Here is a 27,641-nt window from a genome sequence, read left to right as displayed (position 1 = left end):
GTGTGAGTGTTTTTCTGCCATAGAGATGCAGTTGAACAACAAAAATAAAAGTTAAATAAAGTTATATTAAAATGTTTAGAAATTTAATCTGTAGTTAGTTATATTAAAAAACATTGTTTATTCTCTCTCAAGTGAGCATAAAAAGAAAAGCTTGACCACTGTTCTTCTTAAAACATCTTAAACCTCAAAATAAAACAGCTGTGGCTCAATTCATTTGCTCAGAATACATCATTTCGATTTGTACACTTTATCTCTTTATACTATTTCCTTGGCTGGGACAAAATTAGAAAACAAAACGAAGGGCTATAAAGATCTAGAGACTATCGAGAAGTCTCACAAGCTGTTGCATTGACAGAAATATAGAGCTGATGTGAAGAACCAGAGATAAAGTGAAAGAGAAAGTCCCGACAGATGAAGACTTCATTCATGTAAGATATAAGAATCATTTAAAGGAGCATAATCAGATTATAGGTAGTACCTTTTTAGGTGCAGTTCTCGATCTGACCGCCAGGTGCCGCTGTTTCCCTGTAAATGAATGCCGGGGTGTCGCAGTAAATCAACGAGGGCTTTGCAACATTACCAAAACATACTGTCCAAAAACAACAATAATAAAACACCGCGATAGTATCTTATTATCTTTAGTTAATGTTTCAATGCAGACTACAGACTATAAGCTACAGGAAGGAAAATACTCAAATGTGCAAATACAACAGTACCAGAACCTGTTATTATTACTATTGTTCACTTAATGAGTCAAAGCATTTTAATAAAAATACACAAGTAAGATTTAGATTAGGGTTTATTTTTCAAAATCATCTGATACTGATATTACAGTTTATGCAGTAAAATATAATAAATATATATTAGATCATGTTGGTTTCACCCGCATCCTAAAGCAAAGGACAAGCAAAGACTCATAACTCAATAAAAATACAGCAGTGTGTCTACAAAACCTGAACTATATAATGCAATATTACCAAGCCTTTGAATCTGAATGGAAAGCATGAGAAAAATAAAATATAAATAATAGTAATAATAAATTAATTAATCATAATAACAATAAACTGCAGTGATTTAATGCGCATGAACAGTGACTGATGAAGACTGGTTGTGATTTATATTACAGTCCAGCAATTATTATAGAACTCAGTCAAATAAAATTACTAGAAAAATAAGCAGTTTCTGAGATTCTTTGACATGCAATAAATTCGTTTACTAAATGCAAAAGATAGTAGCTATATAATAACAAAAAAAAAAAAACAATCCATAATTAACCCTTTTGTTTGTTAACGAAGTAGTCGTATAAATAAATAATTGATATTCATATTTCAAACAGCGCATTTCTCCTCGTTCTGAAGCCTTTTCTATTTCAGCAGCACGATCATATTTCACTCGTGTCCATAAACATGAGAACTGTGTCTTAGTTTCAAGTTTACAATCAGGTGCAAAATAATTACATATAATGTCTCGAGACAGGAGAAATGTCTCAAGAGTTTAATACGGAAGACTGAATTAAACATGCGTTTAATCATATACTGTAATACATTGCAGTATTATTATTATTATGCCAGTAATTTCAGTGTTTTGTTTATTTATTTTTTTATTATTAAATGCAAAAAAGCGACGTTTTCAATAATAGGCTACTAATACTAATTCTAATAAAGTAGCCTAATTCTATAGGTTGTAATAGAGAATCGGCTATAAAACATACTGTGCGTGGCCTATAAATAATTGTTTTCGAATACGTTTTATTAAGGTTTTACTCGCAGGGGAAGTTTTAATAACTTAATCGAACGATGGAAACGCGTTCTTAAAATACAAACAAACACACAAAAAAAAACTTTTCAATATTTGCCCTAAACCCGAGGGGAATAAAAGCGAGTTCAGTGAGAGGTGAGCATATGGTTATTATTAGTTATTACTGTACTTGCTCATAAAGTGAACGCGTCTATTGTGTCAAATGTCGAAGCGATGATTTCTACAGTGCGTCATTGATGGAGAGCGGCGTTGTCACATGCAAATCCGACGCCTCGCGTCCTCCAATCAGAGCGCGGCGTCACTTAGCGTCTTCCAATGGGAGACGTGCGCTCGCGCGGTTATCTGCTAGTCTTCTCCGCTGGAGTCACTGACCGGGGAACTGCGCTTCAGATGCGGGAGATCGCTGCACTCAAAGCGGCCGTGAGTTCTGCCGACGACCGGCATCCGGATTCTGCCTCGGGACGCTCGCTCGTGAAATTCTTGTGCATGGGAAACTTTAGCAGACTTTGACTTCCAGTTCCAGTGGATGTGTTGACAAGTTGTGTGCGCGGTTGTAGTTTTTACAGTTCACTCGCACCGATGTTAGCGGTCGGGCAGATGGATGGTAACCGGCAGAGTGCGTTCGTTCTGGGCAGCACTCCTCTGGCTGCGCTGCACAACATGACCGAGATGAAGACGTCTTTATTCCCGTACGCCCTGCAGAACCCCGCGGGCTTCAAGGCTCATTCTTTCAGCAACATGAACTCTCAGATCGCGCTGGGAACGCCGCATGGAATAAGCGATATTTTGGGGAGACCCATCACCTCCGCGGGACAGCTGCTGTCGGGCTTCCCCCGGATCAACGGACTGACTTCAGCGGGGATGTACTTCAGCCCTGCGGCCGTGTCTCGGTACCCCAAGCCGCTGACGGAGCTGCCCGGGAGGGCGCCTATATTCTGGCCGGGAATGATGCAGGCTTCGCCCTGGAGAGACCCGCGTGTTTCCGGTCCGGGTGAGCTCTCACTGCCGGGTTCTGACGCTTTTAAACTCTCGTTCTGCTTTTATCTCTGGCTGACCTTGTCTTGTTTTCTCCAGCACAGGCAAATCTGATGCTGGATAAAGATGGAAAGAAGAAGCACTCCAGACCAACTTTTTCCGGACAGCAGATCTTCGCCCTGGAGAAGACCTTCGAGCAGACCAAGTATCTGGCCGGTCCCGAGCGCGCTCGCCTCGCGTATTCTCTGGGAATGACCGAGAGCCAAGTCAAGGTAAACTCAGCCGGGTTTAGTAATAAAACCTTTTTCTTTTTAATGCAAACAGCGTGAGCCCACGTTAAGCTTATTATATCTTCGAAAGCCACTGTCGGTTGAATGTGACATTAAAAAGCAAAACTGTTGAGGCATTAATTTATAACCCTGAAAGTTACTTTATAAATATTTGTAAAAAAAAAAAAAAAAACACTGACACTGTCTGTATAACATTAATTAAATTCATGCATCCTTCGCTTGGTTTAACTGATTGCACTTCAGTTGCATGCAACTATTGCATTTCTATTAAATAATAATAATTAAAAAAATGTCCGTCTCAGGTTTGGTTTCAGAACAGAAGAACCAAATGGCGCAAGAGACACGCGGCAGAGATGGCCACAGCGAAGAAGAAGCACGACTCCGAGACAGAGAAGATGAAGGAGAGCTCCGAGAACGAGGAGGAGGAGGAGGAGGATGATGAATATAACAAACCTCTGGACCCGAACTCCGACGAGGAGAAAATCACGAGACTGTTGAAGAAGCACAAGACGAGTAACGTGTCCCTCATCAGCCCCTGCAGCAACAGCTCGGACACTTTGTGATGACACCGAGCAGAGACTCTTCATCATCATCATCATCATCATCTGCTTCAGAGGCAGGATCAAGCAGGGTATAAACACTGTACAGTTAGAAGTGGACGTCAGATGTATATAGATATATATTTTTACTGAGTAAATTATGTTATTAAAGCATCTCGAAGACAACTCCTCATCAAGATCATTTTGTCTTCGATCTTAAAAGTTCTCCTTCTTTATTTTGGAAACAGGTGTATAATAAAGAAGTGCTGTAAATGATGTGAATTGAATTTGTTTTAATAATGTCTCGTTATGATTGCTTCCGTGCGGACGGCAGGAAGAAAACTTTCTATTATCAATAAATTATTTAACAAGCCACTGTTTTTAACATGTCCTGGTGCTTTTTTTATTGAATGTTTTGTAATGCATATATTTCGAGATCTGCTAGTTAATGCATATTATTGTATAGGCATCGGTGCATTAATATTTCAGTAATAATAATAATAAAAATCGTGCATTGCGGTCATTTAAAGACGAGTGCGCGTTTAAAGAGAGAAAACGGATTTAGTGTTTTTAATGCGGTTTTATGTTCGAGAGCACGTGCTGATGAAGATAATCAGAAAAAAAATAAAAATTAAAAATGCATTCATAGATTCCTTTATATTTGTATTTCTAGGAGCAGTTTTTAAACCAATGCATTTTTTTTTTGCAGATTTATTTTTTAATAGTAATGAGAGTAAACTGTGATTTCGATGTAACTGAGAGCTACTAACTTTTCTGTTTCGAAGAAATGTTTCCAAAAGCGTGTATAGAAATATTCTTACATGCAAAAGTTTCCTGTCAATGATGTGTATTTCAAATATATTCAGCAATGACAAAAGATATATTCAGTTACATAATGATTTTTATAAATAGCTTGATCAAATGAACACACAATATCATAAATATAGTTGATTTTTTTTTTTTTTCAGGGACCACCAAAAGCATGTTTAGTGAATCTGATGTGCTTGACTGATGACACAGAGGCACTGCTTCACTCTTTCACTCGTTCTGTGAGTTCTAATGGGTTTATTGCTTTCGGAGGTCTCGTCATCCACGAGGTCTAATCGCGATCTGCTTCAACACAAGAGTGACTCCTATCTCTGAGCTGCTGGAAAACACTTAACAAGCAACAGATTCAGAGATGAAGAATCAGTAACGGATCGTGGAGTGTAGTGTAGACTCCTGTCCTTGATCTGAGTGGTTCTGCACGATGCCATCGCATCTCAATAGTTGGCACACAATAATATAATAACAAGAAATCATATGAAAGAACAAAGGAGGAAAGGATACAGCTATTTAAGATACCCAGGCCTATAAAACATCACATTCAACCATAACATTATTAGAAATAAGTTAGAATAAGAACAGCACTGTAAGAACCGAGCAAAAACTATCTTATATACTTGCATGATTTATGGCACTTCTTAAAAAAAACAAAAAACGAAAAATGAATTGGCTAACTGTATATAAATCATGGCATGTTCTTCTCATGATGATGCAGATTTAGTCGTTTCTTTATAACGATCCGAAGCAGCCGTTCGTATCAATATGTCAGCTTATAATAATTTTGGTACGCATTATAAATCATCTCTTTAAAAAGTACGGTATATAAAAGAGTCGGCGGTTGTCTGCAGCACGACAAATCAAGAGAGAAAGGAAATCATCTAAAGGCTTGAACAGAATCTATTCTAGAAATAAACCTAACCGCAGAGAAATACAACAACTGGCTTTCATTGCACTTTTAAAATATCTTACACACTGAATATGAGACGCATCTAAAATCCACAGGGAGTGTTTCTGATAGAGTCTGAGAAACAAGGCTGACAGACGTCAGAAGAACATCTGATTTAGTGGAGATGCAGCGTGTGTGTGTGTGTGTGTGTGTGTGTGTGTGTGTGTGTGTGTCCATGGTCTCGACTCGTGAAGCATTCATGAACTCAGTGTGTGGTTTCTATAGACATGACTGCATGCACCGGACAAATGTGACTGGTCAGTCCTGCTGAAAAGTCTTTACAGGGTCCTCTGTGTGTGTGTGTGTGTGTGTGTGTGTGTGTGTCCATCCACCCGTGTCGGAGCTTCTCACAGGGACGCTTTTCATGAAATCTTCTCCACCCTTTGGCACCATTTTCCTGCTTCTCACACACACACACACACACACACACACACACACACACACACACACACACACACATGATGAGGATCAGACATGGCTTCTTCACATGATCATAAAGTCGTAATAATAATAATAATAAATAAGAGTAAAAAAACATGTACCAGATCACTGCAGGACACAACACGTGTGTTTGTTAGCGTGAAGTTTAGCTGCTGCTGTGTTCAACCGAAAGAACAAGAAGACCGGCTGAAGAGAACACACACACACAGACTTCATCAGGAACACACTCCAGCTCTCACACACACACACACACACACACACACACACACACACACACACACACAGAGACTTCATCAGGAACACACTCCAGCTCTCTCACACACACACACACACACACACACACACACACACACACACACACAGAGACTTCATCAGGAACACACTCCAGCTCTCTCACACACACACACACACACACACACACACACACACACACACACACAGAGACTTCATCAGGAACACACTCCAGCTCTCTCACACACACACACACACACACACACACACACACACACACACACACACACACACAGAGACTTCATCAGGAACACACTCCAGCTCTCTCTCTCTCACACACACACACACACACACACACACACACACACACACACAGAGACTTCATCAGGAACACACTCCAGCTCTCTCTCTCTCTCACACACACACACACACACACACACACACAGAGACTTCATCAGGAACACACTCCAGCTCTCTCTCTCTCTCACACACACACACACACACACACACACACACACAGAGACTTCATCAGGAACACACTCCAGCTCTCTCTCACACACACACACACACACACACACACACACACACACACACACACACACACACACACACACACACACACACACACACACACAGAGACTTCATCAGGAACACACTCCAGCTCTCTCTCTCTCACACACACACACACACACACACACACACACACACAGAGACTTCATCAGGAACACACTCCAGCTCTCTCTCACACACACACACACACACACACAGAGACTTCATCAGGAACACACTCCAGCTCTCTCTCACACACACACACACACACACACAGAGACTTCATCAGGAACACACTCCAGCTCTCTCTCACACACACACACACACACACACAGAGACTTCATCAGGAACACACTCCAGCTCTCTCTCTCTCTCACACACACACACACACACACACACACACACAGAGACTTCATCAGGAACACACTCCAGCTCTCTCTCACACACACACACACACAAACACACACATGCACACACACATACACACACACAAACACACACTCGCACGCACACACACGCTTTTCTCACTATGAGGATCTAAATCTAAAAACAAATGTTTAGGATCTAGATTTAAGAATAAAAGAAAACCGTTTTTAACTGAAAATATCATCTGTTCCCAAAATACTGCTTTTTATTCTTTATATTTCAGCTTTAACCACTTGATATACAAACTCCTAAAATATAATAATCATAATAAAACATACTAAATGAATCAGTTTTAAAAATCTATTTTTATAAATACCCAGGACTATTTAGAATATCATATTCAGAAGTAATTCAGAATAAGAGCAGTTCTGTAATATTGAGACTCTCTAGTAAGTGTTTTAGTTTTAGTTTTTTTAAGAAAGCGTTTGAAAGCGTCTCCTTCACACTGTGAGGATCTTCAGCATTCATCTAACAGCAGAGGAGTTTGCATACTGAATCCTGATTGGTGGTCTTCCTGGAATACATTTGCATACTGCTCTGTGATTGGTCAGGCCTGTCTCATATCTCTCAACTTATAAAGAAACATAACGCTCACTGGAGCTGGCTTGCTTTGTACATTTTTGTATTATTGAGGATTAATTTTCCTGAATGTTTGATGTGAAGGATTCAAACTGACACACACACACACACACACACACACACACACACACACACAGAGGTAGGTTAGTTAGTTAGCTGTACCTTGTGGTCCCCCATACACACGCTGGGTCCGATGGTGTCATAAGTTATTGATTTCTCCTCGTTCTCCGGCTGAGAAACACAAACACACACAAATGTGATTACACACACACACAGAGCACATGCATGACGCTCAGAGACAGTAAATCAGAACTCAGGAGCTTTTTCATATCTGAAGTACAGAGAAAGCATTAATCATATTTATCGGAGTAGAAGGTAACGCTCTGAATGGAGCGAGACTAACACAGATTGTGTTTTCTGAGCTGAACGAAACGCTCTCGTACGAGGAGAACAACACTTTCAGATCCTGCATATCTGTGAATAGAAATGTCGAAAGATCGCTTCGTAGCTGTGAGGATGAAACGTTTATACATTTATGCTTTTGTTGTCAATTTATTCTGAAGTTTTGATCTCATTTATACTCCCTATTTTTTTAAATCTTTAGTTAAATTGAAAATATATTATTTGTTGTGATAATGCTGTACGTCTAAGGAATATATCTTCAGTTTCTTTGTGTTTGGTCATCTTTTAATTTTTATCCATGAACAGAAATATTTATAATTATTTCTTTACATGTTCTTTGACTGAAGCAGACTTAAGCCTCAAATCTAATCTAAATCTTTAATTAGTTATAAAGAATATGAAAAAATCTTTGATGATTATATTGATGAAGTTTAGTCTGCTTGTAAATGTTTTTTATTTTATTTCACTTTCATTAATCACTACTTTTACTTGTTTAAATTAAATATAAAGTTGGATTTATTAATTTGTTTTTATTTATTAAAAATGTTAATTAATTAATTAATTCATACGTCCATCCATCCATTACTACTTTTAAAAATTATATTTTTTTAAAACTTCATATATTAAATTTTTTATTTATTTAAATTTTTGTTTTATCCATTCAATCATTACTACTTTAATTTTTTATTATATTTATTTAAAACTTTTTTATATTTTTTTATTTTAATTGTTTTTTTATTCATTCATTCATTCATTCATTCATTACCACTTTTACTTTTTAAATTATATTTATTGAAACCTGTATTTATTAACTTTTTTTTTTTTAAATAAAGTTTCCTCTGCTTGTCAGTATCTTCCATCCACTTAATTATGTATTTATTTATTATTTTAATGTTTTTAAAATTCCATTTTTATTTTTTGGTTAATTTACTACTCCTTTTATTTTGTATTTTAAAATTGTTTATTATTTATTTATCATATAAAAAATTAATTTTTTCATTTTTCATTTTTTGGTTTTATAACTCATTACTACTTTTTCTTTCGTTCTTTTTTTTTTAATTCCACTGATCTGAAGTTGCACTGATGTTATTTCCCCCTCTCTCTGGTTCGCTCGTGAAACATCAAGACGAAGGTTTTCTAGCGTCATGCGCTTTATATAGTTTCCTAATGTTCACTTATAATACCAGGAAGATTTTGACATCTTAACATCAGTCTTTTTCTGGCACGGTTTAAATGTTGCATTTAAGGGGCGTGTCTCGTTTAACCCCACTGCTGTGATTGGCTAATATATATCTGAATATGAAATAAGCATAACTTCTGAGGAACTGTGAGATTGTGATGGCACTAATGTGGTTTATAGCATCATATCTCACCTTGAGGAGCAGGTCCCTGGCCGAGGAGGACATGAGGATGCGGTCACACCAGGCTGGACATCGAGTGTTCATGTACTGCTTTCCCTGACTGGAGTCTTCACTGTACGGATAACTGCACAAACACACACCGTATTCACTCATTGCTCTATAATCACTACATCATGAACGTATTTTCATCAGGCTTTGAAAACAACAGCAGCTCTGGTTTCTGCTTCTGAGGGTCAGTGCACAGATTCAGACGCGCTCCGAGGGTGAAGATGGACACGATACACACACAATAGCCTTCAGATCGAGCTGATTTCAGATGTTAATGATGGAATTCCAGCATGAGATCATAATCAGACGTGTGCGGTGTGTGAAATGCATCATCTCCGGCTGCAAATGCACATGTTCTGTTCTGATAAAAACTACAATCAGCTGCAGAAATAACAGCTCAGGTTCATAATGCATGTCCAGATCAACAACATTCATTATTTTGCATTCTGAAAATGATGCCTATTTTCATTACAGTTTGGCTGTACAACAGTTTTTTTGTTTGTTTATGGAAATTAATATTATTCAATGTGCATAAAATAAATTCAATATAACAAAAAACTATTGTGATGTATAATTCTATTTTAAAATGTGCTTTAAATAATATAATGTAAATAATGCATTAAATAATATTAAATAATATTTTTAAAGAATTTATTATTTTCTTCACATAATGGGATGTTTTTGGAAAAACATAAACATTATTTAAAAATGCATTATTTAAACAAAACATTATTTTTGCACATTTTATAGATGTTTATGCAAAAATGTTGATGTTTATGTTCAAATGTTTTAAAATGTATGTTAAATAATATAATTTAAATATATCTATTTTTTAAATAATCCATTATTATCTTTACATTGAGATATTATGCATATACTTTCAATAATTTTAAAACGTTCTTTAAATAATATAATTTAAAGTAATATATAATTTTCTTCACACACACACTTTACAGTAAATAATATAATTTAAATAAATTATATAAATTAGGTATTTTCTTCACATTAACTGAATTATGAGATGTTTTTGCATCACAGTAAGCTGTTTATAGATTGGTATATGTTTAATAGTAACTGTTTTTAGTTTTTATCTCTTTTTATTTCTGAGATGAAATGCATTAGATTTTATATTTGAAGAAGTGCACATTTTACTGTCTGTCTACCTCCGTCACACTGTATCAGCCGAACACACACACACACACACACACACACACACACACACACACACACACACACACACACACACACACACAGTGCTAAGTGCGCGGCTGCTAGGACACACACAGACACTCGCTCTGGTCAATTGGCCGTGAAAGCAGCTCATCACGCGGTCAGCGAGACGGACGATCGGCTCATTTAGTGGAATCAACTAATCAAACACAGCGGCGCTCGACAACACCATCAGCATCAGCTGCTCGCCTCGACGACCGGGTCAAGGGTCCAGCAGCGCTGGTTAACCGGGGTTAAAGAGGGGAGGGGACTAGTTAACCCACATCTGGCTAACACACGGGCCCCCGACCGAGCGGTCAAACGAGAGCCGGCGAGGGGCCTTTACAGAATGAAGGGCAGTTTTGGTATGCTAACGAGAGATGAAAGACAGGAGGAAGAATGATAGCGGAGGATAGAGAGCGGGATAATGAGGGATAGAGATGCAGAGTGTGGGATTTAAGAGGCGGGAGAAGCTCTTTCTTCAGGGTGGACCACACAAACCCTTCAGAGGTTCTAGCTGTGCTCCTTCAGCTGCATTAAACACAGCTGATCTGATGAAGGGACGAGCGGGTCTCTGAAACCACACACACACACACACACACACACACAGCTAACCCAACAGGAAACAGTGTCGCGGCGCCGCAGGACGGTGATTAATGCTGTCGATTAGCGTGTACAAACGTATCTGTCAGAGTAAACGCTGCTGTGTGTGTGAACCGGAGACCAGCAGACACTATCAGACTCCTGCCAAGACTAATTACACTAATTAATGAAGCCACGCTGATAAACTCAACAATTGCCCACCTGTGTGTCTTACTGTGAGATTCTCACACTAGTTTAAGCGTTCAACTAACACCAGCTCTTAACCATAACATTAAAAACCATTTCAGAGATATTCTGCCATCATTTATTCACAATCGCACCATTTCACACATCTAGGACTTTAAAGCATCTGTACAGACAGCCTTGATGCTTTCAGTGTAGAACTAGCCACAGCTAGGTTCTTCTCAAAACTTAGAAACAGAAACTTAAACAACACTCGCACTCTTTTTGCTTCTGTTGAGAGACACGTCAGATTCCCAGTGAAATCCTCTCTGAAAGCAAATGCAATGAGTTTGCTTCCTTCTTCTCTGAGAGGATCATTAATATCAGGAAGGTGATTAGCATCTCCAAGTTAAGCAGAGGTCAGACAGATTCTAGAAGAAGATACTATGTCTGCTTTTGAAGCAATTGACGACAAAAATTTGGAAGAAATAATGCAGGACCTTAAATTGTTGCGGAGTCCCACAAGGCTCGATTCTAGCACCGCTCTTGTTTAGCCTGTATGTGCTAATATATATGAAAAATGACTAATAGTTATCATGTTTTTTTCAAAGTTAATTAACTAAAACTAAAAACATACTTTAAATATAATAAATGTTCACAAAAAAACTTAACCGTCTAATTATTTCAGCTAGTTTCCAAGACAACATTAAATGACTTTAACCTGATCTACTAAAAATAACTAAAACACAAATTAAAATGAGTAAAGCACACTATAACGTCACCAAACTAAACTTCCATAAAATCTCAATCTAAATATCAACAAAAGCTCCACGAGTGTCTCAGTGCTGATGACACACACACTCAGAAACACAAGAAACACAGATGCAGTGTGTTTAAAGACGTCACTTCAGCATTAAACAGATTTACAGCAATGTCACTCCACTGTCAATGACTGCTTTATTACTGCTCTCAGACACTAGATGATGAGGTCTCGATTATTCAGTCCTTTAAAACACTAACACAAACCAAATGCACATGTCAAGAACATGCCATGTAACAATATTTGGAATACATTTAAATGTTGGTATAAAAATTACATTTACACAGTGAGAAACCTGAGAAAAGAGTGTTTTAATATAAAATTACATTTATTTTTAAATAGATATTGCTGGATACATTGGTGTTTCGAGATCTTGGAATAGATTCCAATAAATGGAATAAATTTTAATATCATTTTTTAAAAGATATTTATGAATGCACTGGCATTTTATCGTCAGGTAGACATATTTGGAATATATTTTAATAATTTATATATATATATATATATATATATATATATATATATATATATATATACATATATATATATATATATATACATATATATATATATATATATATATATATATATATATATATATATTTAGATATGTGTTGCATTGGTATTTAAATGCCATGTAACAAAATAGATTCACATTATATAGATTTAAATAAATGTAAATTATATTATATATTTCTTTTTTAGATATTTATGGATGCACTGGCATTTTGAATAATATATAACAATATTTGGAATAGGTTTCAATTGTATTTTAATTTAAAAATATATATATATATTTCTGGATGCACTGGCAAATTCATTTTAAATATATATGTTATGATTTTATTATAATTTTATAAAGATGTGGGAAACCTGCTTAAATGCCATATCTAACAACACAGCAGTTATTTTGTGTATTTCTGGAGGAAATCAGAGGAAGAAATGAGCAGAGTGGAACTAACGGCGGTATAATAATGTCATCTTCACACATGCGATACAGAGATGTGACGGAAATTAATAGAAACGAGCTGTTTGCACTAAAATAGGAAATGAAACACACTGAAACATGTCTAGTTCAATCTGAATGGAGTGAACGACACTAAGAAAAGTATTCAAAAGTGCATGTCGGTGTGTGTCTGGAGCGATGCGTTACGCTGTAATCATCACAGAGCCGCTGTGTTGAAGCTAAAGCGCTCCGCATCCTCAGCAAACAGTGAAGAATAACTGTACGTGACCTCTGACCCTTCACACGCTCACCTCACGAGCCTCGAGCAGCCGCGCAGACGTATTTCCACTGAAAATATTGTTTTCAATTCAAGATTTCAGACACAAAACACCAGCTATTTTATGTATTTTTGCACCAGTTCCAGAAGGAGGGTTTTTAATAACAAAACAGAAAAAAAAGAAAAGTTATTATTTATTATGAATTTTTGTCTGGATGCATTTGCACTTGAAAATTTGAAAAAGCTTCCATTTCCGAGATGTTTAAACATTGTTCGGTCTCTCTTTAATGTGGGGTGACTGATCGCTGTATGAGTTTAGAAAACACTTTTATTCAAAGAAACTTACAAAAGAGGAACAAGCAATCTTTCAAACAGCCAACAATATTCATAATACACAATTTATTAGACAACTAGATTATGAAATGAGCTACAAAAGAGGAGAAATGCATAGAAAAATTTAAATTAAGCTTTGTGTTTATTTATTTATTTAGGAGTGTTTCATTATTTAATATATGTTTGAATAAATCTGGGGGATTTTTTTTTTTTTTTTTGAGTAAAAACAATTAAATTCTTATAACTATTTATTAATTGTTATTAACTTATAAGGTATATATGAAATTATTATTATTATTACACTAAACTAGTGTAGTACAAAGATATAATTAAAGTTTATATAAAAATGTCTTTAGTGCTTGCTTAGTTTTTATTTGTGCATTGATTATTAAATTACATATAATATTAATGATTTATTATTTAATTATTTATAAATATTTTTTATTTATTAGGTACATAACTAAATTATTATATATATTATTATGAATTAAAATAATAATGACTTAGTTGATTAATGGTTATTATTTGATTGCTTATTTGACTGTTAAATATTTTTGGTTTTCAGCTAAATATAAACTTTAACTTCAGTTTAGATTTTTCAGTTATATATATATATATATATATATATATATAAAAAAAAAAGCATCTCCCAAATGCATTACTGTAAATGCATGGTGCACCATAGTAATCTGTAATAAAGGCATGCAATGCATGCTCATAAACATCTGGCCAAGCATTGAACTGCGTTTGCATTCAGAGATGGTCTAATGTGACCTCGGCGCACAGATGGCGATGTGTGTCTCTGAAGCACAAAGAACAATCGCTGCAGTTCTTGACTCGAGAGGCGTATCTAAACACATCTCAGTCTCTATTCATTCACATCACACTATAATGAGTCCTGAAACAGATCCAATCATGTTCGCTGAAGACACGCTCTCGAGGGAGTTTCATTCAGATGATCTGATTACAGTCTTTAACACACCACAGCTTACAAATCAATTCAATATTGATATTAGAGTTATAACATTCGAGTATTATTATTATTATTGTATTATTATCATCAAGAATACAATCGTTAATAAACATTATATACATTATTATTATTATTTAATATACTGAACTTTGTAAATAAAATATCAAAAGATCTTTATGAATTTATACGTAAACAAATTAAGGATATTATTATAAACTTTATAAATGTGTATATATATATATATATATATATATATATATATATATATATATATATATATATATATATATATATATATATATATATAAATAATTAAGAAACTATTGTTTTTTGAAAGTCTATTATTATTATCATTATTATTAATGTAATAAAAATAAATTATCATTATTATTGTTATTATTATAATACACTATGGAAAATTATTAATAATATTAAATTCTTTATAAATATAATTAACTAAGAAATACTTCTTTTAAAATATATTATTACTTTTACTATTATTAAAAACATTAAACATTTAATACTATATTTACAATTAAATAAATTAAAATGTAATTTAATTTTTTTTTTAATACATTATCACAAACATTATAAATAAATATGAATATTGTCATTACTATTATTTTTAACAACAATAAATGTAAAAATTATTTTATTTAAAATATAAATTATATTATTATAAATTACATATATAAACCTTAAAATAACCATTATTATTATTATTATTAATCATTATAATAGTTATTTTTATAATAAACAGTTGTATAAATTATATTAAAAAAATATAATGTTATAATATAATGTTAATGTTTCTAACATTAATACATAAAAAATTTATTGCTATTTTTAATACTGTTATTACCAGATTTTATACCATTTGCACACAAACCCTGTGAGAATCAGTGCATCACTGGTCAGTTCATTTAGAGCTCTGTGAAAGTGAGATGTGAGGAGTGTATTCCTTCGTGTTCGTACCTCGGAGGAAAGGAGATGTCCAGCTCCTGCAGACGCTCCTTAAACACAGACAGCTCTCTGTCGAACTCTAAGAGCTGCACACAAACACACAGACACAGAGAGAGTCAGTGCAGGAGTAATACACACTCAGCTCATTAACATAAGACCGCCCACATTTACATATCAACACCGTATCAGCAACTTCCTGTCCTGAGGAACAATGTTACACAGACACACACACAGGTCAGCCAATCACAGCACAGGTCATCTCTGTTAGGATGTGAGGCTGAAGCAGATGTGTGTGTGTGTGTGTGTGTGTTCATCAATCATTTCCCAGCTGTCTTCTCCGTCTGAGACACTGAGACTCCAAAGTCATTAATCAAATGTCGCAGAAAAATTAGCTTTTGTTTGTACACATTAATTATGAGAAGATGATCAACAGGTGAACATGACACCTTCATCACTGCGCGTGTGTGTGTGTGTGTGTGACGGACAGCTACCAGCATTGACTAATTAATAATCACACAGAAACACAGATACACACATGTTTAAATTAATTAGGACTTATATTCAGAGTGTGTTGTGTGTAAGAGTTGAATGTGTCAAAACCTCCTCAAAGATTAAAGATGATTCGGGAATATACAGTGAATCTCCTTTTGTGTTAGTCAGAAGTTATTATGATTCACTTCAACAGTTTAAGTCATTGACGTGTGCTTATTTAGATCAGAGAGATGTGTGTGTGTGTGTGTTTGTGTGAGAGAGTGTGTGTTTGTGTGTGTGTGTGTGAGAGTGTGTGTGTTTGTGTGTGTGTGAAAGTGTGTTTGTTTGTGTGTGTGTGAGAGAGTGTGTGTGGGTTTGTGTGTGTGTGTGTGTGTCTGTGTGTATGGTTTTGTGTGTGTGTATGGGTTTGTGTGTGTGTGTGTGTGGGGGGGGGGGTTTGTGTGTGATTGTGTGTGTGGGTTTGTGTGTGTGTGTGTGTATGGGTTTGTGTGTGTGTGTGTGTGTGTGTCTGTGTGTATGGTTTTGTGTGTGTGTATGGGTTTGTGTGTGTGTGTGTGTGTGTGTGGGGGGGTTTGTGTGTGATTGTGTGTGTGGGTTTGTGTGTGTGTGTGTGTGTCTGTGTGTATGGTTTTGTGTGTGTGTATGGGTTTGTGTGTGTGTGTGTGTGTGTGTGTGTGTGTGTGTGTGGGTTTGTGTGTGTGTGTGTGTGTGTCTATAGTAATTCATGTAGCAGCTAGAGACCCACGGGCTGAGATCTCACACTACATTTGATGCGGGTCAGTTAAGTCGAGTGATTTGCTCTGGTGGACCGGTGACCTTGAGTGTGTGTGTTTGTGTAGGAGACGAAAACAAACAAACTCCTCCAAACCACCATCTCCTCCCAATAAACACCCGGCGTCCTAAATCACAGCGCCTCGCTGCGGAGCGTCCGGTTCGGGCCGATCGGTGTCTCCTGCAGTAATCGTGCACTGATTTATGTTCGGTCACATCAGAGCTCTGACAGCAGCTGATGCCATCGATAAGAGCAGGGTGAGAGGTGCTTTCACTTCAGTTTTACACCACACACTTTACTCTCATTGCAGCCATATTTTCACGCCATTTACGACAAATGCATTATTTTGAGTCAGACGTGAGCGCTGCATTCACATGATTGACTTACACATCATCAGTGCTCAAAAACGAAATATTACAGCCTCTTCATGAACAACTTCACTCACAACACACCGCAATAAACTGGTTTAATATTAATTGCAATTTTGGTGCTTATATGTCTAAAACTTTTAGCTTAAGAATAAAAAACAGAAACGTTCAGACCTGTGATGCACTAATACAAATTTTTAAATGAGATGAGTTAAATATTTTATGTTATGGTTAACAATCAATATATAACTGTCTTTACAACGAAAGGAAAACAGCATTAAAACTTTGAAACTCTAATCTGATCAATTTGACTGAATATTAATGCTCTTCATTTAAAAGACAATCGATATTCAGTAAAACGTATTGATTTGGCTGTTCTTGAAACTATTGAATCAGGTTTTTGAATAATTAAGCATAATGCCACTACACTGACAGTTATTTAGTGCAGAAACCATTTTTACTCATGAACTGCTAATACATTTAGCAAAAAAAAACATTTAATTAAAGATAAATTTTGAAGTAGAAACACTGAAATAGCATTTTCTTGTAAAACACTCCAATAATCAGTTTTATTTACATACAATTGTATATTTGTATTTATATTTGTATATATGTTATATTTATAAAAATTTTTTTTTTTTTTTTTTTTTTTTTTCAAATATTAGTATATTTTTACAAATTAGTTTTGGATGGTTGGTCTCCAGGATGCTTTGATTGGTTACTATGTGGTCGCCAAGGTGTTGGTCTCCAGGATGCTCTGGTTGGTTACTATGTGGTCGCCAAGGTGTTGGTCTCCAGGATGCTCTGGTTGGTTACTATGTGGTCGCCAAGGTGTTGGTCTCCAGGATGCTCTGGTTGGTTACTATGTGGTCGCCAAGGTGTTGGTCTCCAGGATGCTCTGGTTGGTTACTATGTGGTCGCCAAGGTGTTGGTCTCCAGGATGCTCTGGTTGGTCACTATGTGGTCGCCAAGGTGTTGGTCTCCAGGATGCTCTGGTTGGTTACTATGTGGTCGCCAAGGTGTTGGTCTCCAGGATGCTCTGGTTGGTCACTATGTGGTCGCCAAGGTGTTGGTCTCCAGGATGCTCTGGTTGGTCACTATGTGGTCGCCAAGGTGTTGGTCTCCAGGATGCTCTGGTTGGTTACTATGTGGTCGCCAAGGTGTTGGTCTCCAGGATGGTCTGGTTGGTTACTATGTGGTCGCCAAGGTATTGGTCTCCAGGATGCTCTGGTTGGTTACTATGTGGTCGCCAAGGTGTTGGTCTCCAGGATGCTCTGGTTGGTTACTATGTGGTCGCCAAGGTGTTGGTCTCCAGGATGCTCTGGTTGGTTACTATGTGGTCGCCAAGGTGTTGGTCTCCAGGATGCTCTGGTTGGTTACTATGTGGTCGCCAAGGTGTTGGTCTCCAGGATGCTCTGGTTGGTCACTATGTGGTCGCCAAGGTGTTGGTCTCCAGGATGCTCTGGTTGGTTACTATGTGGTCGCCAAGGTGTTGGTCTCCAGGATGCTCTGGTTGGTCACTATGTGGTCGCCAAGGTGTTGGTCTCCAGGATGCTCTGGTTGGTTACTATGTGGTCGCCAAGGTGTTGGTCTCCAGGATGCTCTGGTTGGTTACTATGTGGTCGCCAAGGTGTTGGTCTCCAGGATGCTCTGGTTGGTTACTATGTGGTCGCCAAGGTGTTGGTCTCCAGGATGCTCTGGTTGGTTACTATGTGGTCGCCAAGGTGTTGGTCTCCAGGATGCTCTGGTTGGTTGCCATGTGGTCGCCAAGGTATTGGTCGCCAGGATGCTCTGTTTGGTTACCATGTGGTCGCCAAGGTGTTGGTCGCCAGGATGCTCTGGTTGGTTACTATGTGGTCGCCAAGGTGTTGGTCTCCAGGATGCTCCGGTTGGTTACTATGTGGTCGCCAAGGTGTTGGTCGCCAGGATGCTCCGGTTGGTCACTATGTGGTCGCCAAGGTGTTGGTCGCCAGGATGCTCCGGTTGGTCACTATGTGGTCGCCAAGGTGTTGGTCGCCAGGATGCTCCGGTTGGTTACTATGTGGTCGCCAAGGTATTGGTCGCCAGGATGCTCCGGTTGGTTACTATGTGGTCGCCAAGGTATTGGTCTCCAGGATGCTCTGGTTGGTTGCCATGTGGTCGCCAAGGTATTGGTCTCCAGGATGCTCTGGTTGGTTGCCATGTGGTCGCCAAGGTATTGGTCGCCAGGATGCTCTGTTTGGTTACTATGTGGTCGCCAAGGTGTTGGTCGCCAGGATGCTCTGGTTGGTTGCCATGTGGTCACACATAGTGGTCGGTTATAGCTGATATCACAGCTGCAGTGAATTGATGAATTATATCTGACACTGAAGAGCTTGGCATCATTGATGCTGCTTTTCCTGTTTCTACTGTAAAGCTGCTGTGAATTAATCTGAATCACACGAAGCACTATAACGATAAACCTGTCTTTACAAGTGAAATCAGACCTCAAACTATGATAATGTACAGAATACACAGATCTGAAGAGTGTTTGAGTTGTAAATAATGAGCAGTGATCTAAACGGTTTCCGATATCACCCCAATCAGAGTGATAAAAGCAGTAATACAGGCCGATGTGATCGATGATACGAGTGGATGCTCATGCGTCCGGCGTTTCCTCAAGCCTGCTTTGATTAGAACCGCTGCTGCGGGAACGACAGCTGATGTATGGAGCGCGTCGGATGAGAGCCTCCTGTTATATATTTATTTATTCGGACTCTTAAAAACTGCAGTTTGAGTGATGTAGCGGCGTGTACACGACCCGCATGAAGAGCACAGACGGATAAGTTCATCACTCGTTCCGGATTCCCTCTCCATGTGCTCAGATCCAGCTGATAAAGTTTCAATAAAGAGACACTGAAGCAAAATCAATGCGAGTTAGTGGGGTGGAGGCGTCTCTCTCTCACACACACACACACACACACACTCGGGCCCTTGACGCAACGGCTCCGCGGAAAATTTAATCTTCCCAAATCCTCATCAGAGTGCTTCCATCCTCGCCGCCTAACAGCCGCCTGGATAATTAATTATACAATTTCGATGGCTATATCGACTAAACCAACCTATTAATCACGGCAAAAGTCAATAGGCATGGACGTATTCAATCATGTCCTGACCAATGATTACTCCTTTCAAAATACAATTATTATTTTCGAGACCTGCCTCGAATTAAATTTCTGTCAAGCTGGTACAACTCTAGTCGCTGATGAAGGATGCTGGAGGCAGTTTGTTTTCCAGAGATCATGAGACGTGTTTAAGTAGAGCATGACCATCAGATTATCTCTCATGTGCCATCAGGACATCCATCACACACACACACACACACACACACACACCCCACACACACTCTCTCTCTCTCTCTCACCCACACTCCCCACACACACTCACACTCATGCATACAAACTCACACACATGCACTCTCTCTCTCACACACACACACACACACATACCCCACACACACATTCTCTCTCTCTCTCACATACACAGACACATACTCCACACACACTCCACCCACAGTCACACTCTCTCACACACACACACACACACACACACTAACTAAACTAAAACTGAAATAAATAATAAAAATTAATATATAAAAAACATATTTTTGTAAAAACATACAACTAGATTACTAAAATTTTAATTTTAAATTTGAAAGAAACTCCTGATGTTAACACTTTAAGAGGCCGTTCATACAGATATATTCTTATTAAACAATATACGTGAGCATTTATTTATTTATTTTTTTGATGCATCTGGTTACTTTTTATTTATTTACTTTATCTAATACAATAATAATAATTATTAATTTAATTATTTTAATTTAATCTATTTATTTTTACAAATAATTAGAATAACTAATTTAAATGAAACGGCTGCATGGAAATATAATGTACTTTGGTATTTGTCTCTTCTGTATTCAATCACACATCTGTGCGTCTCTTCACCAGCGCTGGTTTGAGGACTCTGACCTCTGACCTCTGCATCTACAATCACATCCAGTGTGCTGCGAATCATCTTAATCCATCAAGTGCATGCAGCTGCTCTCCATCAAAGCGTCTCATTCAGGAAGACAGAAGTCAAACATTATCAAGCATCGAAAATAAAGCCAAAGGAGCTTCCACGAGTCTCTTACCTGCGTTCCATTGTTTTCCCGGAAAACTTCCTGATTAATGTAGCTGAATAACTTCTTCTCCAGCTGGAGGACAACCTGTCATTATTAAAACATATCTTCATCAGCTTCTTCAGCACAAACTGACATCGGTTAGACACTTTTGTACATACATTTGGGGTCAGTAAGAATATATTTTAATAACCTTTATTCATCAAGGACACATTAAACTGACGAAAAGTGGCAGTAAAGACATCTATAATGTAACAAAAGACATTACACAACGCACAATCCTAACACAACACACATCTGTGTGTAGTGGTTCTTGAAGCACTGGCTCCAGCTGCAGTCCACTCTTTGTGAATCTCCCCCACATTTCTGAATGGGTTTTGTTTCACAATCCTCTCCAGGGTGCGCTTATCTCTATTGCTTGTACACTTTTTTTTCTACAACATCTTTTCCTTCCCTTCTCCTCTCTATTAATGTGCTTGGACACAGAGCTCTGTGAACAGCCAGCCTCTTTTGTAATGACCTTTCGTGTCTTACCCTCCTTGTGCAAGGTGTCAATGGTCGTCTTTTGGACAACTGTGAACTCAGCAGTCTTCTTCATGATTGTGTAGCCTACAGAACTAGACTGAGAGACCATTTAAAGACCATTGCAGGTGTTTGGAGTTAATTATCTGATTAGAGTGTGGCTCCAGGTGTCTTCAATATTGAATCTTTTCACAATATTCTAATTTTCTGAGATACTGAATTTGGGATTTTCCATAGTTGTCAGTTATAAACATCAAAATGAAAAGAAATAAACATTTGAAATATATCAGTCTGTGTGTAATGAATGAATATAATATACAAGTTTCACTTTTTGAATGGAATTCGTGAAATAAATCAACTTTTTGATGATATTCTAATTATATGATCAGCACCTGTATATGTGTGTGTGTGTGTGTATCTAAATATCTAAACAGGTTGAACGGATTTGTTTCATCACTAAATCATGAAAGGCTTCACCTTGTGGTCATTGTCTGACTCTCTGAAGATGAGTTTGTCCACTTCATTGGTGTCAGTGGATCTGACCGTCTGCATGCTGGCCATCGAGCACAGTCTCTGAGGAGGAGAAGAAGAAGAGACGACATCGATTTATCATCAGCATCACAACATCTGCAGCATCTCTCGTTCTTCCTCTGCATGCACTGAGCTTAGAGACTGTGTGCTCCGGTCAAGTCCCTTTTGTCGACTCTTTTAACAATCGGTTAAACATTCGGCCATCTGTGTTTGAGGACCGCTGAATGAGGTAATCCTGTTCCCGGCCAGAGAAGCCATTGATATTCAAAGCACAGATTAGCTAATCAGGTCAAGCCAATAAAACCCGGCAGGAAAACCCCTTCGGAGGGAAATGTCAGAAAACGGCGCTCGGAGCCGAGAGCAAACAGCTTCAGCTTAATCCGCTCTCTAAAGAGCCGACAAATCGCTCCATCGTTCAGTCATTGGGAGCAGAAGCGGGACACTAATGCGCTTTGCTCTCATTAAACTGATTCTGTAATCAATAGCTGTGGAAAAACTCCTCTAAAGAGTCACGGATCAGACATTTCAGTCGCTTCTGCGTTTTCTCAAGACGTTCTTTCAACTAATGCTTTTTTTCTTAAGTAACAATTTTTTGCTGGTTAGTAACTGATCACATGTGATCTGGATCAATATAATCAGATTCCAAGAAGCACTTGTAATTAGATTATTTGACATTTCAAAGCACTCATAATAACAAGTTATTTTTAATCGATTACATATTCGCAGGATATTCTCTCTAATCCTTGTATCTCTACAGTAAGTGCATTAACTTCAGCATCACTTGGTTCTACTTTAACACTCCCTAAAGATCTCACACACTTCTTTTCCCATCAGCCCCTGCGGTGGAGGAACTCAATGTAGGGGGTCCGTGCGCTGAAAAGAGACGAGGGCAGATAAAGAGGTGTGGCAGAGAGAGGATAAAGCCACCTATTTATCTTGGCCGTCCCAACATCTGGGAAATCTCTCTAAAACAATGGGCAGCAGGGCCAATGGCCTCCGATACCGCCGGGCCCCGGCCACAGATAATGGACGGGCCACAAATCAGGCGCTGTGTGTGTGTGTGTGTGTGTGTGTGTTCGCCCCTCTGGTATTTAACCACTCGAATGGACCATTCTCTAGAGCCCTGCAGGACAAATTGGTCGGTCTGGAAGTCTTTGAGAGTCAGTGCAGCGCAAGGAGAAGAGAACAGGACTGAAACACAAGGAACAGACCCATAAAAATTCATCTCTTTGACCCCCATGACCTTAGAGAGAGAGAGAGAGAGAGAGAGAGAGCGAGAGAGAGAGAAAGAGAGAGAGAGAGAGAGAGAGAGAGAGAGAGAGAGAGATAGAGAGAGAGACCCTCTCACACACACATGTTTGTTTCTGTGTAAAGTGTGTTCATCCCATAGGTGTAATGGTTTTTTATTCTGTAGAAACTGTATACTCCATCTCCCTTCACAAACCCTACACCTAACCCTAACCCTCACAGGAAACTTTGTGCATTTTTACTTTCTCAGAAAAAACTCATTCTGTATGATTTATAAGTGTTTTGAAAAATGGGGACATGGGTTATGTGCTCATAAGTCACCCTCTCCTTGTAATACCTGTGTCATACCCATGTCATTATACACACACACACACATACGCACGCACGCACGCAATAACTAAGTGAAAGGCTTCTTAACTGGTCGGAGTGAGCAGATGCTTCATTGTGAGTGTGTGTTGTGTTAGTGATGGGTGTGTGTTCACTGGTTTAAGTGAGTTAAAGGATTCATTGTTTTACACACTCATCCACCTGTACACACACACACACACACACACACACTGTTCCCTCAAACCGCTGCTCAATCACCGCAGACCTCACATCACACAGGAAACACATAAACAAACTTCAATTAAAATGTGTTGTAAAACTGAAAGCTTTCAAGTCAGTGACTCAGATCAGATTTAATAATAAATATACAAGTCATTTCTGCTTTACTGCTGGTATATTAGTTTGGTCCAGTAGTGTAGTGATGACTATAAATGAAATGATTGAACACGGATGAGATTAACCGGCGTCTCAGAACAAACGCTCCTAAATTAAACAGATCAGAAGAGTTCATTACCGACAATCAGTGAAGTTCAACAAGCAACAGTTAAGGAGAAGCTGAGCTGGACTGCCTCACAGACCACTAACACTGACCAGATAATGAGGCTTCGCTTCAGACACGAGCTGATGAGAAACACACCTACAGGAGAAGAAGAGATGTGAAGCACTTACAGCATCATAAACACACTCCTAATGAATTAACCTGCTGCAGTCACTCATTAGAGACCAGAGGAACAACACTGGAGCTCACTCTCTCTCTGTGTGTGTGTGTGTGTGTGTGTGTGTGTGTGTGTGTTACAGTTTGAAAGGAGCCGCTACAATAGAGCTGAACCTAATGACACAGTGACGCTTCATTCACACTAACAGCCTTTAATTTATCTGCACCGCTTCATTCAAACTGAGAGAGAGAGAGAGAGAGAGAGAGAGATCAGACCTGGGCCCTGACCATTAATCCTAACAAAACTAAAGTTCTAACATTCCAGAAAAGACCCAGAGTTCAGGGAAAGACACAACTTCACCCTTGCTATGAACAAACTACACGTACTAGAGATACACCGATGCCTGTCACAAAAATGGGAGGAGTCAACAAACCAGATGCACCTACACACACACACACACACACACACACACACCACATTGAATTCCTCGTAGAATTTTAAAATGTTATTTGTTCTACTTTTTAAATGTATATACATACATGTTTTTGTTGCATATATGTTTCTGTTCTAGATTTTAGTTCAAACTTATGCTTTGGCAATTCTTTGTAACAATTGTCATGAGGGAGAGAGACATAGGGCCCTATTTTAACGATCTGAAACGCAGTGTCAAAGCGCGAAGCGCAAGTAAGTTTGTGGGCGGGTCTCGGCGCTGTTGCTATTTTCCCGGCGGGATAAATGGCTCTTGCGCCCGGCGCAAATCTAAAATGGGTTGGTCTGAAGTAGCTTCATTATTCATAGGTGTGGTTTGGGCGTAACGTGAAATAAACCAATCAGAGCGTCATCCAACATTCCCTTTAAAAGCAGGTGCGCAAGTTCCATTACGGATTGCTATTATTATGGCGTATTTACCAGGCGCACGCCAGGAGCGGTTCACAGCCGAGGAGACTGATGTTCTTGTAAGAGCAGTGAAAGACAGAGAAGTTGTGTTGTATGGGGATGGGAGAAACCCACCCAAAATAGCGTCGGTTAAACAGACGTGGGAGGAAATAGCCACAATTGTTTCATCGATTTTTTTTTCCTGGTTCTTGACGGACAAACCAATTTGTCAGATGTCCTTATATACATATATGACCTCAAACAGGTCTGATCCTTAATTACTACAATTAGCCTGAATAATTTGTAAGCTAGATTTATGCCTATTTTTTCACATCTTCGTGGCACACCACAATGATTTCCGTCATCTCATGTGTTAATATTTTTTTTAAGTGTAACAATTTATGATTTGCAAAAATAACTGTTGCATCTGTGTAGATTACATGAGCAAAGTGTATGCGCGTTGTGCACGCTATACATTATGGTCAAGCATGCGCCCTTAAAATAGCATAATGAACAACGCGCAACGCGCCACTGACTTTAGACTAGGTTTTTTCTGGTCAGTGGCGCAATTGTTTAATGGAACAGCAAAATAGCACCAGGGATTGTTTGCGCCGGAACACGCCTCCTTTTTTGCGCTGAACCGCCCAGGGAGCGCAAGTTCATTCACTAGTTTAGCGACGTGCTTCTGTGGAGGGAAAAGCGCGCTTTGCGCAGGTGCAAAATAGGAATGACACATGCGTCGGTGTACAAAGTCAATTGCGCTGGGTGCAAGATAGGGCCCATAGAGAGAGAGAGAGAGAGAGAGAGAGAGAGACATAGAGAGAGAGAGAGAGAGAGAGAGACAGAGAGAGAGAGAGAGAGAGAGAGAGAGACATAGAGAGAGAGAGAATTGAGTGGATCTCATGAAGAAACATGTCTTGGTCATTTTACCTCCCAAAAATAAGAATTGTTTTTATTATTTAAAAATTATTTCATTTAAATTAAAAGCTGATGTAAGAACTTTTATAAAAAGAAAAAAGAAAGATAATAAAATCCTTGTGTTGATTGTGACTTTCTTTGTATCATGTTTTACGTTGTTTCTTAATTTGTACATTTTTTTTTATTGACTTTTTTTTGCATTACAGTGTACAGAGTTATGTTTTTTTGTTTGTTTGTTTTACTTTTTATCTTATTTTTAAATTTACTTACTATGATGGTATTTTACTTGTTTTAAATAATTTGATATGTTTTTGCATTACAGCATACAGAGTTTGGACATAAAATGTGTTTAACTCTCATATCTCATTTATTTAGATTAATCTATTCTACTTTTGATCTAATTTTAAACTAAATTATTGTCTTTTATTTATTTTGTACAGGCAGCGTTTCAGAAGCTTTAACAGCAGAAATGTGAAGGTTTTATGCTTGTTACATGAATTATTGCAAAAATAATATTATCGGAGCTGTGTTATTTTAGTATCATTGAGATACAAATAGTCTGCGCTAATATTTAGAATCTTTTTTTATTTTTATACTTTGTGTTCATTTTAAATTTGAAGTTTAGAGTTTTTGCATTACAGATGCAACTAGATAGTGTCTGCATTAAATACACACAGAGTTTGGGCGTAAAGTGTGTGTTTCATCTTCACTGAATCTCAAAGGTGTTTGAACTAGGTTTATTTTCTTGATGGTGACTGTGGTTTCTTATTCCGTGCTGTTGATTCGGTCAGACTCCAGCGCACGCGAGTGATTGAGACAGACGCTGATATTAGGTTTTCTGGGTGGGCTTTGTCGTCCGGTTTTGAGCGATTTTTCACGCCGTCCCTCGAGCAGTGACCCCAGCGCAGGCCCTTTATGAGTCTGACAGACCGGAGCTGAGAAACATGCTGTCGCTCTGATAGTGTGAAATCAGGAACAAAAGCCCCCCGGAGAGAGAGAGAGAGAGAGAGAGAGAGAGTCCACACACACACACACACACACACAAACACTCACACACACACACACACACACCATCAGACACACACACACACAGACCTACAACATCAGACACACACACACACACACACACACACA

General features: G+C 38.2%; 3 protein-coding genes across 20 annotated transcripts in view; 2 read left to right on the top strand and 1 right to left on the bottom strand.

The window, feature by feature from the left end:
* Window positions 1–789: 789 nt before the first annotated feature.
* LOC128025832 (homeobox protein Nkx-6.2) lies at window positions 790–3,942 on the top strand. Of its 2 annotated transcripts, none has more exons than XM_052612375.1 (3): window positions 790–2,746; window positions 2,809–3,005; window positions 3,326–3,942. In XM_052612375.1, the coding sequence occupies exons 1-3, from the start codon at window positions 2,338–2,340 to the stop codon at window positions 3,584–3,586; spliced, it is 867 nt and encodes a 288-aa protein (XP_052468335.1). In that variant the 5' UTR covers window positions 790–2,337; the 3' UTR covers window positions 3,587–3,942. The 2 variants fall into 2 exon arrangements, with proteins under 2 accessions (XP_052468335.1, XP_052468334.1); XM_052612374.1 differs by having other exon boundaries at window positions 790–2,749; window positions 2,833–3,005.
* A 450-nt stretch (window positions 3,943–4,392) lies between these two features.
* LOC128025831 (inositol polyphosphate-5-phosphatase A) overlaps window positions 4,393–27,641 on the bottom strand; it is an 86,903-nt gene continuing 63,654 nt past the window's right edge. For 2 of the 3 annotated variants that reach the window (XM_052612371.1, XM_052612373.1), the window contains exons 10-16: window positions 22,429–22,524; window positions 21,442–21,516; window positions 15,669–15,742; window positions 9,335–9,446; window positions 7,722–7,790; window positions 5,876–5,960; window positions 4,393–5,733 (exon numbers count right to left, since the gene is read on the bottom strand). In XM_052612371.1, coding sequence (XP_052468331.1) covers window positions 5,880–5,960; window positions 7,722–7,790; window positions 9,335–9,446; window positions 15,669–15,742; window positions 21,442–21,516; window positions 22,429–22,524 — 507 coding nt within the window. In that variant the 3' untranslated portion in view covers window positions 4,393–5,733; window positions 5,876–5,879. The remainder of the gene's footprint in view (window positions 5,734–5,875; window positions 5,961–7,721; window positions 7,791–9,334; window positions 9,447–15,668; window positions 15,743–21,441; window positions 21,517–22,428; window positions 22,525–27,641) is intronic. The other variant, XM_052612372.1, reaches the window with a different exon arrangement.
* On the top strand, window positions 18,092–19,866 carry LOC128025830 (uncharacterized). Of its 15 annotated transcripts, XM_052612369.1 has the most exons (5): window positions 18,098–18,213; window positions 18,261–18,448; window positions 18,684–18,824; window positions 19,107–19,153; window positions 19,201–19,866. In XM_052612369.1, exons 1-5 carry the CDS (start codon window positions 18,106–18,108, stop codon window positions 19,593–19,595), a joined length of 879 nt encoding a protein of 292 aa, XP_052468329.1. In that variant the 5' UTR covers window positions 18,098–18,105; the 3' UTR covers window positions 19,596–19,866. The 15 variants fall into 15 exon arrangements, 14 of the variants coding, with proteins under 14 accessions (XP_052468329.1, XP_052468323.1, XP_052468328.1 ...); XR_008186242.1 differs by lacking the exons at window positions 19,107–19,153; window positions 19,201–19,866 and adding an exon at window positions 18,543–18,683 and having other exon boundaries at window positions 18,092–18,213; window positions 18,731–18,853; XM_052612363.1 differs by having other exon boundaries at window positions 18,261–18,307; window positions 18,543–18,777; window positions 18,825–19,866.

The sequence above is a fragment of the Carassius gibelio genome, chromosome A13, assembly GCF_023724105.1.
Source record: "Carassius gibelio isolate Cgi1373 ecotype wild population from Czech Republic chromosome A13, carGib1.2-hapl.c, whole genome shotgun sequence".
In the NCBI taxonomy this organism is placed as follows: domain Eukaryota; kingdom Metazoa; phylum Chordata; class Actinopteri; order Cypriniformes; family Cyprinidae; genus Carassius; species Carassius gibelio.
This window is presented reverse-complemented; position numbering and strand designations above follow the sequence as displayed.